Source organism: Pseudochaenichthys georgianus, chromosome 15 (assembly GCF_902827115.2).
Source record: "Pseudochaenichthys georgianus chromosome 15, fPseGeo1.2, whole genome shotgun sequence".
Lineage (NCBI taxonomy): Eukaryota > Metazoa > Chordata > Actinopteri > Perciformes > Channichthyidae > Pseudochaenichthys > Pseudochaenichthys georgianus.
In genome coordinates this window covers 26,505,683-26,522,573 of record NC_047517.1, presented here as the reverse complement: position 1 = coordinate 26,522,573, position 16,891 = coordinate 26,505,683, and the positions used below count along the sequence as shown (strand labels likewise).

Here is a 16,891-nt window from a genome sequence, read left to right as displayed (position 1 = left end):
GCTTTTACTGTAGGTCAAATCTTTCCAGAGTTAAACTGTGCTCTCCGTTTACTCTCAGCTGGTAACCTGTTGAAAAAGGCTCAGTCTAAAAGCATAATACTTAATTGGTCATTTCTTCCCATCATTTAATTTCGCTAACCTCTGTATCTTTTAATTGTAAGTCTTGTCATCGCATCTCCTTGAGGCGGAGACTGTGTCCCTGCTCTCCATCCAACCTTGAATTAAGTTATTCATCACTAATAAGACAAGAGATGGGTTGGTGTAATGCAGAGACAGGTTTCCCTCTGTCATTAAGTCATGTGTTTGCTAAAGTGGAATGGTATATTGCCTGGCATAAAACATGGCGTGTCTTCATTTGTCAGGCTCGTAGAGCTGTGAGACAAACGATGTTCAGAGTGTATGTCTGAGGGCCCTCTGAGACCACAGTTGAGCGGCTGCTCACTGGTGCGTTTCTCATGCTAATGTCATGGTCTCCCAGTCTATCTGTCACCCCATTACGCTAACATCATTATGCATAGAGGCCTGTCTCTGCCGTTGAAAAGAACAGAATCTTTCCTGTCTCATTTTGAAGCAAATTGTTTGGGGAACATTTCTGTCTTTCTTTTTCCAGTGGTAATGGTGGGCCAATCATTTTGCAAGGCTCCAGGTATGCAGATGAATGAATAGCTATTTGAGCTGTTTGGTGAAAGGAGTTTTTGTATTATTCATGAGAGGGATGGTGTGTCTGAAAGAGAAAGTGTGTAAGTGTGTGTGTTCACGCGCATGTGTGTAAATGGGCAAATGTGTCTGTATCAAACACACATTCACACACAAGCACAGTGTGCATGCATTGTACGAGCATGCCTGAATCAACCATTACATTCCCCCTACACAGTGGTGCTAAACACATTTCAGATACATGTGCCCATGAGGGAAGTCATGCTTTCCATTAGTAGTTGACTTTTTAAATCCTCAACTAATGGCTGAATGCAAAATATATTAAGCTTATGATAGATTTGTATAAATAAATCAATGAACCCACTGACACTGAACACCCCTACGGACTGGCATTATTTTATTCTCTGAACTGCTAGGCGTTTCTAAGTGACATCTATCCTTTGTGATATTTTCTTGGACTCTTTTTCATCCCACTCAGCACAGCTTCAAATCCAGGTTACAATCCTTGTCTCAATCTATATCTTTCAGTCTTGGCTAACTGCAAAAATGCTGCCCCGTTAGCTCAGCAGATTCCCTGTGCTGGTGTGCATCTCTCCTGCATGTGTGCCGTCTCTCTGTACGGGTGGTATGCTAGCCATGCAGCCAGCTGCTAATTCAAAAGCTTCAATCAGCTCAGCTAACTGAGGAGACAACCCTGGGTTGCAGTAATTGCCCTAGTGACAGTGCTTCGGCGAGAGAAAAAAAGGCCTCTGTGTCATCATTTGCACAAAGTTATGAATAGGTTAATAAAATAAAATACTTTAATTATAGCTTAGTTGCCATATTGTTAATGGTGCCAGTGTGGCTCAATTGAATAATACAGTTTCTACTATTCATTATCTGAAAGTGAACTTGCTTAAATGATATTTTACAGCCCCTTGATAAAATTACCGCTAGAGGCAATGTAATGATAGACAGACAAAGGCCATGCACAAATTATCATAAACTATTAGCTTGTTTCCAAAGGGTTTTATGTTAATCTTTTAGCGCTTAAGTACCCTGCAATTAACATATCAGGAGGAGCTGCCTTCCAGCTAGGCTTGCAAATTGAAGTCCTCAGATAAAAAAGCCATTGAGATGAAACCCTGAAAGAGAAGAGGAGCTATCGCACTGAAGTGTGCTGGAATTTTCACTTGTGAGTGAGTGAGTGTGTGCGTACATATGGAAGAGAGGGAGAGCGATAGAGAGAATTTAAGAGCACTGAGACAAAGAATGAGTAAAAAAGAGAGCAAGATGCCGTGAGAGTGTCTGTGATCAAGGATGTATAACAATTCCATTATCTCTCTTGGGTGATGACATGAGATGTCTCTTTCAGCCTCTTTCCCTTTGTCTAATGCTACACAGTGTGCGAGCTATAGGACGTTTGAAATGACTCTCATTGGCTGCGATCTTGGCATCTGATGGAATGTGTTTACATATCAGGCTAGTGGCTTGATATGTAAATGCAGCACGTTGAAAAGGCTACAGGGAGATATGGTTCATTGTTAGGTCTTCACAGTCTGTGTTCCCTTTTATGCTAAGCACAATTGTATCCACTGAGCGAGCATCTTGTAAAACACCCGTTGCCTTTGGTAGGTTAAACCCACAAAGGAGACCCATGCTTTGGAAGATATGCATGTTTTATAGGGTAATTGGCAGCTTTGCTTTGGTCTGCTTTCTTTGTTGTCTACACGTAGCAGCTGACACTGTTTACATTTACGACAATTCAATGAAAATACCCCTAACACATGTCTTTTGTTCTAGTTTTCTTGTCTTCTTACTTACTGTATGAAATAAAAGAGGGTAATTATATTTTTGGGAGTATTATTCATATTTGTTGTGAAGAAAATGTATTATATTTCTAAACCCATTTTTATGTTATTAAATCTCTTTTTTCAGCATTCTAATGGTTTTTGATCGAGCAGCCTATTCTGTTTGTAACCGTATAGTCGTCATCACTGTACGAAGCAGTTCACTGTGTGCGGGTAATGAATTGTTAGACCATCACACAAGGCATTCTGTACATCCTAGTACACATCAGTCCTGACTCAGTGAAACCATATTGCCCATAGAGTGCTCTGATATTTTCCTCCATCACCCAAAGATAGATGACTCCACTGAGGCCTTAATCTCATGTTAAAGATTTGTTGGCCTCTAGAAGTCGGGCCTAGCATTGAGATGCCTCGTCTGATTTATATTCACTGGCATGGAAGGGGAGCCAAGTGCTCTATCTGCAAAGCAGATGCTGCAGCAGTGCCCTAGTATTGGGCTTTATAGTTTACCTGAAATATAACCGGCAAACAAGGTAATGTCCTTGAACCCCCTCTACCATCTTTTTTTATTTCTCTCTTTGTCTTTTTAATGATAACCTGACAAAAAGTATGAGGTATGTACTTGAAGTGGAAAAATAGCATAGTAAATAGCACAGTGTCCCAACCCTTACTCTGAGAGGTGTTGATGTTCTTGCAGGCTATATGAGAGCAAAAGAGAAACTTGCTCCGAAGCAAGCCAACATCCTGATGAACACTGCCTTTAAAAACACATTCTTGTCTGTCAGCAACCATAATTTATGGGGCGGAGATTACAAAGCTACCGATACAATAAATTAAACTGATGGACAGAATTATGCTCAGTGCTTCCTGCTCTCCCCAATGACGCACACTAACTTAGCACTGGCTGACAATGAGTGTGATTTAGCACCCGGGCGAAAGTGGAGAAGGGAAAACATTCACAGGCTGAGGCACCCAGGCCTCACTTTGGCCCACAGCCTAGTGAATAAAACCCTGCTTTAATTCACCCACAAACGTGTCGCCATTAAGAGACTAAGAATAGGGATTGCAGATCATAAATATTCTCTGATTTATCATCGTACAACAAAGAGCATGAGCCCGGCCGAGGAGAAGGGAGATTGTTTGACAGAATGTTGTCAAGGACAGAAAATGAGAGGAAAAACACACTCATGCTCTCGTTCGTACTCAAAGACACTCTTAGCTAAGTCTGACCTGGGATGTAGCCCAGTCCTATCTCCTGCAGCAGCGTAGGAGCAGATGTGTCTGCTCTCTCCTCAATGTGTGACAGACAGACAAGATAAACAGGGAGGAAAGCAGGGAGAGAGGAAGAGACGAAGGGAGGGAGGTAAAGAGAGCAGGAGCTGGCATGGCACTGGCTAATTTATCTCGCTGAGAGACAGATTAAAGAGAGAGGAGAGTGAAACAAAGTTCCACTGGCTTAATCAGCGGACAGCCTGCTAGCAGAAGACATGATAAATCAGAGCAGGCTCAGTACAGTAGAAAGCCTTTGCTCTGGGAGGGAATGGGAGGCATCCTCCGCCAAACTGCAGTATCTTTTACATGCACTGTTGTGAATAGCAGCTTGTGAACTCGCTATGTGTATTCTTGCAATCGATCCTCATTGCTGTTGTTTAAACAAACATTGTTATACAGTAGCCTCCTGCTGGTATTTTTAGTAGTGGGTGGACAATCCTGCTTAACGGTGTTGTGTAAACAGGACGAAGAGACATGAAGGGCCCGGAGTTTCCTATTGTGTGCCTTTCGTTAGCTCCATGTCTGACAGGGGACTAACCTAAGGGCCTAACCCAGGAACAGGAAAAGGGGCTTAGATATCCCTGTGTCATTAGTTCACTGCGGGGTTACACGGGGGCCACTCGCAGCATGATTACACCCCCTGATTTATCTGCTTTGGAGCCCAAACACAGATAAATCTCTGAGCTCATCCCCGCCATGGGATCCTCACTGTCTGATAAACGGCCCAAGCTGAATAAACAACCACTAACCCCCCACCCCCACAAACACCCAACCCCTCATACGTTATGAATTATTCATTCAGATTGCGAGCTCTGTTAAATGTGTATATTTTGTATCTTAAATGGCAAAGGTGCTTCTATGATCTCAATCCAATCCTCTGTGCATGTATTTGATGAAATACTTGCGACGCGAAAGTTGTCGGACATTTTGTTTCGTAGTTGTGAACTTTATTACCTTACCCCGGCTGTCATTCTCTAGCATGTTCACATAAATATACTTTATGCAAATATGTCGCAGGTTAGCCCGCACCGCAGCTCCTGTAGATATTGGCCTGTCTGCGACTTTACGACAAAGTTTAAAATCATTCATTACAGTGACCCCTGCGGTAAATTCACTCAGTGGAACATTGCCCTGGCTCTCCTGTTTGGTGTGTAGATGTGATCACGAGTGCATTTTTAACTTAATTAATTGGCCGTTTCTGTTGACAAGAAATGTATGCAGTAATAATTTGCTCGAAATAGATGCAGTGCGCAGGAAATGAGATATACATCAGGGCGCTTGTGTTCCGCCAGCTGCACCGCGGCTAATATGAAAGTATTTCTTGCTGCTCAGACCCTGCTGTTTGCGCAGTCAAGATTATATATACCCACGATCCATTGCCTGCCTCAGAGGCGCTCATGGAGGTCTATGATAACAAAGACTATGTGATTTATGGCCTGCTGTGAAAGCAGAACTTGATGAGATTAAACAATTTCATAGCACGAGTGTTTCTCAGAGGGCCCTCTGATTTGTGGCAGCAACGCCGACAGTAAATCAGGTTTATATATCTGAAAGCATGCTCAGCAAAGGAGTGCAATTACTGTTTAAGACAGCTACTTTTTATTTAATTTCTATCCCTGGTTTGTCTCTTTTATTCCTGGCCTGTCATATAGCCACTCACCTTCATAAGTCCTTCTGAGGGAAGGGTTGAAGATGAGAGGAGATGGGGAAGTCGAGGAGGGGTAGAGAGCAAGGCACAGTGGCGTGGGCCCGCTGCTATCTCTCCTCCACAGCTTTTAGAGCAACAACAACAACCAGGGGACAACAACGGCCACCAGCAGAACAACACGGGCATCCATAGAGCAGGGGGAAGCACTCCATTTTTAATGCATTGTTTGCCTGCTGCTCTGTCCCTGTCTGGGTAAATGGAGTAGGCAGAGTGTAATTAGAGAGCCAAGCTTTGCTCCGTGCCATAAAGATGACATGGTGTAATGATACAGCTTACAGGCCCACAGAGGCTTCTGTCTCGCAATGGAGGATCTGGGTCGTTTGCCTGTGACTTATGATAGGTGTGGAAGATGACAGTGTTATCATAGTGACGTGGAACTCAGAGATGTGGATGGGGGACATTTTTTCCGAAAGGTTGTCAAGAATAGGAGGCAAGCAGAGATGGATCTTGAGCATATTAATCATTTGTGTTTACAGTTTGTCATGTAATATTTGGAAATGGAAATATAGAGGCATTTTCAATAGCTTTTTTGTTTGTATGTAGATTTTAGTGATCTTACTCAAATAAATAGGATTAAAAAACACAAAAACAAGCCAAATTATTTTTATTTTATGCCACTAAATATTTTCAACATTGAGTCGAGGTCGGACTATTTACTTTTAGATAACCGTGGTTGTGCTGTATTTACATCATACAAGTCTGCATCTGTACTGATCAACAAATCAGTTTGTGTTTGTGCGTGAATGTTAGCGAGCATGTAAGTACATGTGCATTAGTGTTGCATGCATCCAAATAATGTGAAAGGCTGTGTGTGAGCTTTTTAATGTGAGAGCATCACACATGCAAATCCATGTGTTTTGAAGTTATGGTTAAATGTTCCATGGTTGTGTGTGTGTGTCTGTGTCCTTGGGTGAAGATGTGAGTTGTGCATCTGTCTGCATCATCCCATATCTTCCCAGAACACATCAAGAGATCTCATTATTTCGACATATCTCCGTTTTTTTTTTACTCTTTTTCTTCTACCCGTATGCCTTGAGTCAAAATTAGTTTTCATTGATCTTACTGACTGAAGCCGGCTCAAAGTAAAGAAAATCGCAGTCTTCGTAGCGAGGCTGAGTCAAACACACACTTCACACAGCCGCAGTCTGAGTTAAGCATTGCTAAGTAACCTTCACAATTCACTCGTGTGAAGAGCTAATTTCCTTTAAGTTCACGTGTCACTTTTTGTGCCTCTTTTTGTGGGTCCTCTTCAAATGTCTCTCGGCGTCTAATTGCATAGGAAACATTCTAGACAAGCCGGTGTGACAGGCCCGCTCCCTGAGTCTTCAATTATTAAACATCCTACACTCTAGAAAACAGCCCTGACGTTAGATACAGCCCCTAATCAGAACAGAAAGCCTCATGATATGTCACACTCCTTACTTACTGTGTGTGTGTGTGTGTGTGTGTGTGTGTGTGTGTGTGTGTGTGTGTGTGTGTGTGTGTGTGTGTGTGTGTGTGTGTGTGTGTGTGTGTGTGTGTGTGTGTGTGTGTGTGTGTGTGTGTGTGTGTGTGTGTGTGTGTGTGTGTGTGTTGTGTGTGTGTGTGTGTGTGTGTGTGTGTGTGTGTGTGTGTGTGTGTGTGTGTGTGTGTGTGTGTGTGTGTGTGTGTGTGTGTGTGTGTGTGTGTGTGTGTGTGTGTGTGTGTGTGTGTGTGTGTGTGTGTGTGTGTGTGTGTGTGTGCGTGTGAGAAAGATACAAATATTTCTTTTCGCACCAGTTAAATAAGGCAAAACTCTGACAAAGATGATATTTGTTGTGGGTAGATCAGAACCTTCACATTCACCTTTTTTCTCCTGTTTCTCCTGAGATAAAATAAATAGTTTGTATATATGAAACAATCAGTTATGTTTTGTTTAAAAGTGTGTATGTAATTGTTCTTCTAAGTAATACATACAACATGTTGGGTTTCTTTTTTTGTCTTACTAACTTCAAAGGTCATGCTAGACAACAATAAGAAATAGCCTCAAGCTAATTGTACTTGTACCTGTAATGTAGGCTTACATTTATGCTTTAAATCACCTACACTGATTCTGCAAGACACTCAAAGTAAAGGTTGAATGGCTTTTTAAGTTTCAACCTAAAAACAAATACAAGCTTATTACCATCCACCATCTTATTACCATGAGTCTTCGCTATGCATGATTAACGTCCAGCAGCACTCAACCTTTGCCCATTTGATGCTTAGCCGTACACAAAACGACAATGTTCACTGTTACTGGTTCGCTCTGTGTGCCCCGTGCCCCGAGCGAAACATCGGAGCGGTTGCTCTTGTGATCAGTAATCCTATGATACATTTACTCGGAGCAAGTTCATTGGAGTAGAACTGGTAAATCATTAAACACACGCTCAGCAGTCTTCCTGCTGAGCAAAAGACTGCTACACGACACCATTACTTCAAATGTTCTTCCCCGTGCTATTACCTAAGAAAACAGAATTAATGTGTTTCATGCACACAACAGCAATTTAAAACACGTTATTCTCTTCCCTCCTAAGCCACGATCATTAAGGTCAGATATAAAACACATTTGAATTAATAAACTACTGCTCTACCTTTCATGCCGGTTGAGGCTGTTGCTGGCAAAATATGCATTTAAATAATTTTCCCCCACCACATATGTTTTTCTTCTTCCAGCTATATAATAACATTTAAATATAATATTGTGTGTATTAGTACACAATAATATTAGGCTTCGGTTCAGAACGCTGAATTATGCACAGGAGTCCTGTGTGTGCATGTATACTACGGCTCAATTCAATCCCTTGTAGTGAATTATAGCATTTCTCATTTCATCATAACATGCTGTAAGACGCTACAAGCTGGTGCTACTTATTTGTTCCTTTATTGTTTATTTCTGAAAGTGTTGTATTGTTCCTAACCCCGAACTTCAGAAGTATGACACATGGATCATAAAAAATTCTATCTACAGTAGTGAAGAAATAAACGTGTCATGCCAGCATTGAATGTTGACTCAAATAAGTTCTCAAGTTGTGTCTCCTCTGATCTCTAACATGATCAGAAAGCAGCACCAGTTTACAGAGACAAGACGAGAAAAAAGTTCCATGCACAGACACAAAAGAAATATTTTGATATAGACCCAAAGAGAAAACATATCAAAAGACATTTTTATACATGTCTTTTGCAAGCACAAAAAGCAGAAACGGTGTCAAGAGAAAACAAAACAGAAGGCTTGTTTCTTCCAACAATTGCTTTAAGCTACAAAAATCTCCTTGAGTCCCTAGCGTCCCCTCAATGTCAGCCCCCCTCCCCTCGCCCTCCCTCCCTCCCTCTCTCTTCTCTTTCGTTTCTCTCTTTTCCCCTTTTCCCTCTCTAAGGCGGGACAGGGCCCTCTTTGCACCCTGATAGGTTGCAAGCTGATGCTTAGCAACAACATTCCTGTGCCCTAAGTAGCAGTAAGCCTCTGGCTGAACTCTTTGATGTGGCTGTCAGGCCACATTTATTTCCTTTTAGCACTTTGTCGACTTGTCCAGATGTATAAGGAGATAAAAAGGCCTGGTGTTTACACTGGTCTCCGTCTGTAGCGCGGCTGTAATTAGATTGTATTGCTGGTCAGTCTTAAGGAGGGAGGTGAGGTGAAGCAGGCAGGAACCACCTGTGTCAGGATGAGCTGGTCAGGGTGAGACCTCAGATCAGTGCTCTGAAAAGCAATGCGTGGAACACGGAGCAAAATACTGACTCTGTACATAGCGCTGTGGCAGCCAGCATCATAATCACATTCTAGGGAAATCTTCCCAGATCAGTTGTCAGCGTTATTTTCTGTAATATAACATCCATCAAGATTTGAAATGGACAGCCAAGCTTGCAAAACTTTGTAAACTTTGTTGCAGTTGAATCTGAAAAACACCCCGATATGCGTCAGCCTTCCCCAACTCGCTTTTTGGTATCTTGTATTTTTCAGGAAACCCTGCTGTGGAGACGGTTATGTGTTCCATGTGGCTCTCTTTGTGTTTTGCTTTTCTTGTCTTTCCATCCCTCCCCTGTCTCTCTCTCTGTTCCTGCTCCCCTCTCACGATGATATGTTGGAAGTAATAATCACTTTTGCCTCTGGGTTTCAACTTTATCAGCATTTATCCACATAACAACACCGACAAGGAGAAGACAGACAGCATTGGTGTGATATATGATCCAGTACGGGAATCATCTTTCATAATGACATCCAACAGAGCTTCCCCACACTGCCACCGCCCTTTTCTCTCTCACACACACGCACTTTCTTCATTTCTTTTTCCCTATTTCCACTCCCCTCTGTCCACCCTTTATTATCGCAGAATCCATGGTGCTCCCCAGCCTGTAAATGTGTGCCGCATTATCATAAGCTGTGGTGATAACTCACATTGCACAGAGACAATAATGATGTGAACACTCAGCATATGCCCCGGGCCCAGCAAATTAAAACAATGCTCAGCTTGATGAGCAGACTAATCTGGACAGCAGAGAGACTGAGAAAGAGGGAGAGAGGAAAAGGAGCATCTTAAATACACGACACAGCAGCACCTCCCTCTGTTCAGTGTAGGTACGACTGGAGAAAACAACGGGGAGACAGGGACAGGGATGAAGGATAAAGGAAAGGGGGAATAAGGGCATTAGAAACATAGATGAAGCGACCATCAATGTCTTTTATTTTTTATATTTTGTCCTACTGGTGTAATCAAACAAAGTGATATTTATATCATTTAATAGTCAAAACTAATATAATGTGAATCTTTGGATTTGTTATAATTTGCCGTGTAGCACTCTTTGTTTATCTTAACAGTTCAGTGTAAATGTAAGTAAGCAAAGACTAGTGGTGTAACCCATTTGTATATATAGTATATTAAAATAATCACTGTTCACTCCATCAGCCCCTTTTGAAGCAAGTACAAGAGAGAAATCTTTCCTTCATTTATTCCGCATGCTTCCTCATTAAAAGCATCGCGCCTTTGACATCCTCTGGACAAGTCATTGACTAAAGTGAAAGAGTTGTGGAGGGATAGAGAGGAAGGTCTGCGAGGAGAAAAGGGAGGATCGGGACACAGGAAAGCTGGCTGATTGATGTTCTGTGGGTGGGTTAAAATGGTTGTGCTGGATAGGACGGAAAGTGACAACCACAGATTGTTGAATGGGTTGGGTGTTTGATCAGCAGGCATGATACTGAGGAGGTGAAGTGGTGGTGTCATGCATAGCACGGGGACTGGGTGGGCGGTGATACTGAAAGCAAGGTGACTGACGTCCCATAGGACCAAAACCAGCCCAAGGCTTTATCCAGTATCCAGCTAACGCAAGCAGTCCTCCCTCTCCTTCTTCTCTCCAACACCCCCCTAACATAGTCTGTGGGTGGTGCTGTTAATAATGTGGCAACTAGGATGATTAATTGTAAGCAACCAACAGGATTAGGAGGGGCTTTTGGGGGCAAGCAGGCCAGAAGAGGCCCAGGCTTGTGATCTTTCAAGCGGTCCAGGAAATGAGGCAAGCAGGGGCGCAGCTTCACGGTGGCTCACAAGAGCATGGAGATATACATCAAATAAAATAGGCTCACAATTCATGTATTAATGCCCGAGTTGCTCTGTTAGGCCATAATGATTGTCATAGACAGACTCTTCTGTATTCATCATGAGAGCCATGAGCAATTTAACCCTCAAATGGTAAAAGGCTAAATTAGGGCATCAAGAGCCTTTTTAAGATGCAATGTGTGTAAGTGTGGTTCCCATTCCAAAATGATTTATTTATTTTGTAGGAATAACATGAATACCTAATTGTTTTATTCACAAATGAGGATTTTAGCATTTTTTTTTCAGGACAGCATGTTCTTGTTTTGGATTGTTTTACAGCGTATATTACATATTACATTCAAGTACAGAATACAAGCAAGGAGTGATCTGGGATGTTTCTAAACAGGTTTCAACCACTCCAGAGGCATGCAGGTCTGCTGTCACAATAATATTTATATTTCAAGCTGCTTCTTTTCAAATCATAGTCCACCACTATATGTGATAAGGTCTCATAATAAGCTTATTTAGCCATGTTTCTCCTTGGTGTAATGTGACACACATGCTGGCCAGACCTTAATGCCTTTCAGAGATGCCATCTGAAAGCACATTATGTAATCATTTTCAATTCACATTGCTCTCTTTGCACATGAAGAATATGGTTCCATTTAACAGTGAAGACCATACCATTTCTCAAGGTTATGCATGGGCATGTAGAGGAACAACAACAAAAGTGGGAAAAATGCAGCTCCAACCCTTCTCTAATATGTATTTGTCAGTTGAGTCTCTTGTTATGATTAAAGACCCAGTGAATTCCTTCCTGCAGGAAAGGAAAGTATTTTCTACAAAGGCATCGGATATCGCTGTGTCATGATGAACTGCCTGCTCCACTAGCTAAAAGGCTAAGGAAAGGAACAGGATGTTTTGGACCTTGAAAAGTCCACGAAAAAACAACAACAGAAGAAACTCTTGACCTGTTTGGGAACACGCTCTGAGATTCGGCTTCTGTTTTCTCTTTGTCTCAAAGCAGCATTTGTCACACTTGTTTATCCTTAACCTCTGACTTTGCTCCCAATGAATAGCTCTTTCCAGTTTTGCAGCCAGGAATCTATGCACATATTTACCTCACATCTCAAGTATTTGACATTAAATAAGGTTAAGATGAGCTTTATTCAAAGTGAAATTTGCATTTCCTCTCTGTCGAGGGGACTGCTCTCACATGACCACGCTACATTTGGCTGCTCAGAGTGAGTGACGTTTACCCTTTAGTTGACCACTGAAGGAGGTCATGGCTGAATGAAGGTTAGGACCTCTCCTCCCAAACCAGGTCGTAGATCAGATCATCAAAGACAGGAGTGAAGCTCCACAACACGTGAGAAGTAATAAAACATGACCTGCCACATTATGTCATAAAAAAGCAGCAGTGTTTCCAACGTGTGCTGCACGAACCCCACAGGATTTATGACACTCAGTCAGCTACAGTGTTATTTGATATTTTAAAACTTGTCAAACCTTTTTTTATTATTTTTTTATTAAACCTGTTTGTCTCCTTTCCCCTATAGCCACCCAATGAAGCTGGATCTGAGAGTCACCCTCTGTCCTACACTCCTCTACCCCGAGGATCCAGAGATGCCAAGAACCACAGAGGTAAGGGAAAAAAAGAAAAGCCTTTGGAATTCATAACCTTTTCACTTAGGCGGTTTGTACATACATTTGTACAGATATTCTTCAAAGTGAAGAAGAAGCAACACGATATATTATTATATTTCAGCCCACAGATGATGTAAATAAAAGTCCTAACCCCAACGGCTACAGTGAGTGGGAATCTGTTGACCTTGAGACTGAGCTGAATATATGGTATCTATTCTTATTGATCTAATTTCATCTGTGTGATTCGTTGATAGAGGGAATACATCTGAGTAATCCAGGTTAATTCTGATCTGAATGTATGCGTGGGAGCACACAGCACATATACAAGATGAAGCATCCTTGATCTGTTGATACTAGACATTGATTAGGCCCCATATTGACACGGTGTATTCGGTTGATGAAACTGTGTAGCAACTCCTTAACATCAAACACTGCACTATAGGAAGACTGCATCACATTAGATACAAAGGCACTATGTCCTACATCCATTGTACAGGCCCTGGCCGTCCATTTTCTTATATCATACCCATACATCAGTTTCTATGAAAAATGTGTTTACTTCAACATGGATCCTCCAAACTGTATCAGTTTCAAAACCATGTATATCATTTAGTCAGTTTCTGTGTCCTTGGACTACACACATGCATTTTGTTGTATATTAAAGATAATTTCACACCATAGATATCACCACTGTAGCTGCATTGTAACCATTTAACAAAAGGTGATGTAAAAAGTTTCAATAGGACTTAAAGGTAGGGCATTTTAAACATATATTCTTGCGAAACAAAAAGTATTAAGCAGGTATTCTCCATTGTAAATTGTTCAAGGTCTCAAATGTACACATAACCAGGAGTTCAGTTGGCGAGACTAAATAATTGAGATTGGTGTTTCGTGACCAGATGCAACAGTTCATCCAGAGTCAGGAGCTACTTTTCAAATGCGCCCCACTTTTCTCAGGTCTTTCTTAAGCCTGAGACATGTATCAGTGTCGTCACTAAGCACAACACCTTTGATGGGTTTGACCACCAGTATGGTAGGCCAACATGTCAGCAGTGAACATATCTACTCCCCGTTTATGGTGCCAAGGACAGATCTATGTCATAAAAGTGGGGACGGTGGAAGCTCGCACCGGATGTAAGGACAGGAAGAGCCCGTGCTTTGTCAAAATCCGACCTGGTTGGGAAAAGTCAATTTAAAGGTGAGGGGATCTGACATGAAATGTGTTCCCCTCCGTCTAAGATCTGAGCAGCAGTGACAGTCTCCATTTATTATTTTTATGATGCAGTGCTGCAGCCTTAGATAACACAGCCCTCATCTTCGCCCTTCACCTCCTCTTCATGTCCCTGCCTCCAGCCCCTACCCCAGCTCTTTGTTATGTTTTTTCCTTGTATTTACACTTCTTAAACATATTTGAGTTCTCTTTATTTGTTGAAGACGGTCACAGTAACTCCTCATTCAAATAGAACAAAGCTGTGGCAAAGCAGCGCTACAACAAACAACGTTTTTCAAAAAGTAATTTCAAAGCATTTACCGTGTTAAATTCAGGGTAGAAACAATAGGGCTAAAACAATGTGCGGAACAATTTGATGTAGTTAAATGCAACACTCATTTCAATATGAATAGAGAATGAAACAATACGCTACATGACTTTGTTGAAAAAGTGATATTGTGTTTTTGGATTGTAAGTCCTGTTCATGCTGCTGAATTGATTTTGTTTGGTAGATATAATTCAGCAAGTAGAGGCACTCTGCTGTTTTGAAAATATGTTGTATTATGTAATGTAATGAGATAAATGGAATCAAACCATGATTGGGAGAATTACATTACATGCTTGGTAAGCAGCTTAAGAGTTTGTTAGTACACACAAATATGTTATTGAAAGTGGTTATTTTAAAGTTGTTCCGGAAGGTTATATAGTTGTATCATGACTGCTAGAGTAGCAGACAGATCAGCAGCACTTCTCACATTGCCCTGTCTGCTGCTCAGAGAGAACCTCCCTTTCCTCCTTCCAACCCTCTGCACCCACCCCTCCAGCGTGTCACCATGTGTGCGAGCCCCAGAGCCTGGGTGCCAGAGGTAATTACAGCGACTAGAAGCTCCCAGAGGAGGGCAGCGCTGGCAGGTCACTGCCCAGGGAGAGAGGGGTGGAAACCAAGGACAGAACTCCAGGATAAGCTCCTGTCTTAGTTGGTGGAGGAGTCCACCTGGAGTAGGCGAAGCAAAACAAGGCAGCGAGCAGAAGAGCAGACGGAGTGAAAGGTGAGGGAGGAAGGAAAACATGTGGTAGTGAAATCTAAATTAGGATTTCATAGGCCAGATCTGACAAGAGATTATTAGACAGAACAAGAGGGAAAGTTAAATAAGAGAGGAAATGACAGTAAGAGGACCAGCGTTAAACAGTGTAGAGACTTAAAAATGACAAAGTGAAGGAGGATGGTGGGGGCTCCAGTGTGTCTTGGTGAAGGCGTGACACAGAGTGGAGTATATAGTCTGGCAGAGGGGCCTGAGGATCCTCCACTACTGTCACCTTGACTCTAACTCTCAGTACTGGTCCAACTGTCAACACAACTCTAAATCTAACAGTCCGAAATGGAGTCCCAGCCTAAAGTACTGTGTGTCTTCACTGGCCTACACCGTACTATTAGCCACAGCCAATGACATGTTGTGTTCCTGTGCCTTACCATGAGAAATTATCATTTCAATATTGCAAAACAATGTGCTGGGTTATTTATTACCACCGTGTCATTTTCTTAGGGTGACACATTTTGAAGTGAAATTCTCAAGTTTATTTCATAGATCTAATTATAACTGTAGTTCACAAGAATATAAAAGAAATACCTCTGACTTGATTGATAGATCCATGTACACAGAGAAGATTTTAATGAAATATTTTTCATTTCGTCTGTATATTTCAATAAATAAGCAGATTGGAAACTGCTATTTTACAGGTATCAGATTAGATGTGAGTAGGCCATCCCTCAGCAGTGACAGCAATAAATGAAAGGGGATATATTTGTACAAGCAGAGTAAACAGACGAGGAAAAATGCCTGAAACCCGCCTTACAGTATGAGCCCCGGGCCCTTTTAATCTTGTGTTCTGGGCCCGCTTCCAGCTACTTTGTATGTATGTATCTTAAATGGTGCACAACTGTTATTAAAATCCCGGGAGAAAGGCAGCCTTCAAAGCAAAAAAACACCTTATTGACGACACCCGTGTCTCGCATTTATATGCCGGTTTACTTTCATTACATGTTGGGGTGATCGACACTGCAACTCCTGCTAAACTCCCCCTCGCTCCCTCAACTCCCCCCAAAAAATTGAACAACGGGAAGAGATCCAAACTAAGAGTAAACAGTTTTATAGTTGCTGCACAACAAATAAACAAACATCTGGAAGCATTCAGAGCGGCCCATTAGAAGGGCTCTGGGCTTTGCCAAAAAGGGGTAAATGATGAGGAATGGGCTGTCGAAAGGCTGGCGGAGACAGGGGAGAGGCCAGATGACGGAGCTGTGGGTGCTAAGCACTGCCTTTTAGAGCTCAGCTGGGCTCAGATAGATCTACACCTGCTGCTATCTCCTCCTCCCCGCCTTTCCTCCACCAGACATCTGGATGGGATACATGACTAATGGATGACTAAACTGCTAGTGTTGAAACTTAGCTGTTGTCATTATGAAGGGGAAGGTTGTTGGTTTGACTGATGACTTAATGGTCTTTGCACAACGCACTTAGAAAAACTAAAAGCAACTTTGATAGCTTTAAAAATGTTAATGTATCAAACAGATAAACAGCTCCCTAATGTTGGTTTATTGTCACTTGCTTAATAACCAGAGCTGATTATTGTGTTTATAACTGCATGGGTCATATGGCGTTGTGAATACAAATATTAACTTTCCATAAAGCGCTGTTATTTTAAGTAAACACATAGTACTAGTAACGGAATCTTTTAATTAATACATTCCCTCATACATCTGTTTTCCGTGCTTATCTTGAGGGATTTTGTTCTTTTCTGTTTGATGTCACGCTGTAGTTTAAATGAAGATCATCTTCCTGATGATAATCTTCCTGTTCTGGTTTAGATCTCCTTGGCATGTTCCATGAGTATGGAAATGTTCTCTCTGGAACGCTGAGAGAAAAGACAGAGCACCTTTTGACGTTTCCCATTAGACACATGTACGTGCTCTGCAAGACATTTCACTCAGCCTCGTAATGATTATACCAGCAGGATCTGTCCCCTGATCAACATCACTCTTAAGCACAGAGACTGGCCCCCACATAACTGAAATGAGGCA

The 16,891-nt window shown here is 41.9% G+C and overlaps 1 protein-coding gene across 3 annotated transcripts in view; it reads left to right on the top strand.

Annotated features, from left to right (window-relative positions):
• The window catches only part of lrmda (leucine rich melanocyte differentiation associated), a 243,406-nt gene that overhangs the window by 182,703 nt on the left and 43,812 nt on the right, over positions 1-16,891 (top strand). For all 3 annotated transcript variants that reach the window (XM_034101314.2, XM_034101313.2, XM_034101315.2), the window contains one exon: positions 12,515-12,599. In XM_034101314.2, the coding sequence (XP_033957205.1) occupies positions 12,515-12,599 (85 nt within the window). The remainder of the gene's footprint in view (positions 1-12,514; positions 12,600-16,891) is intronic.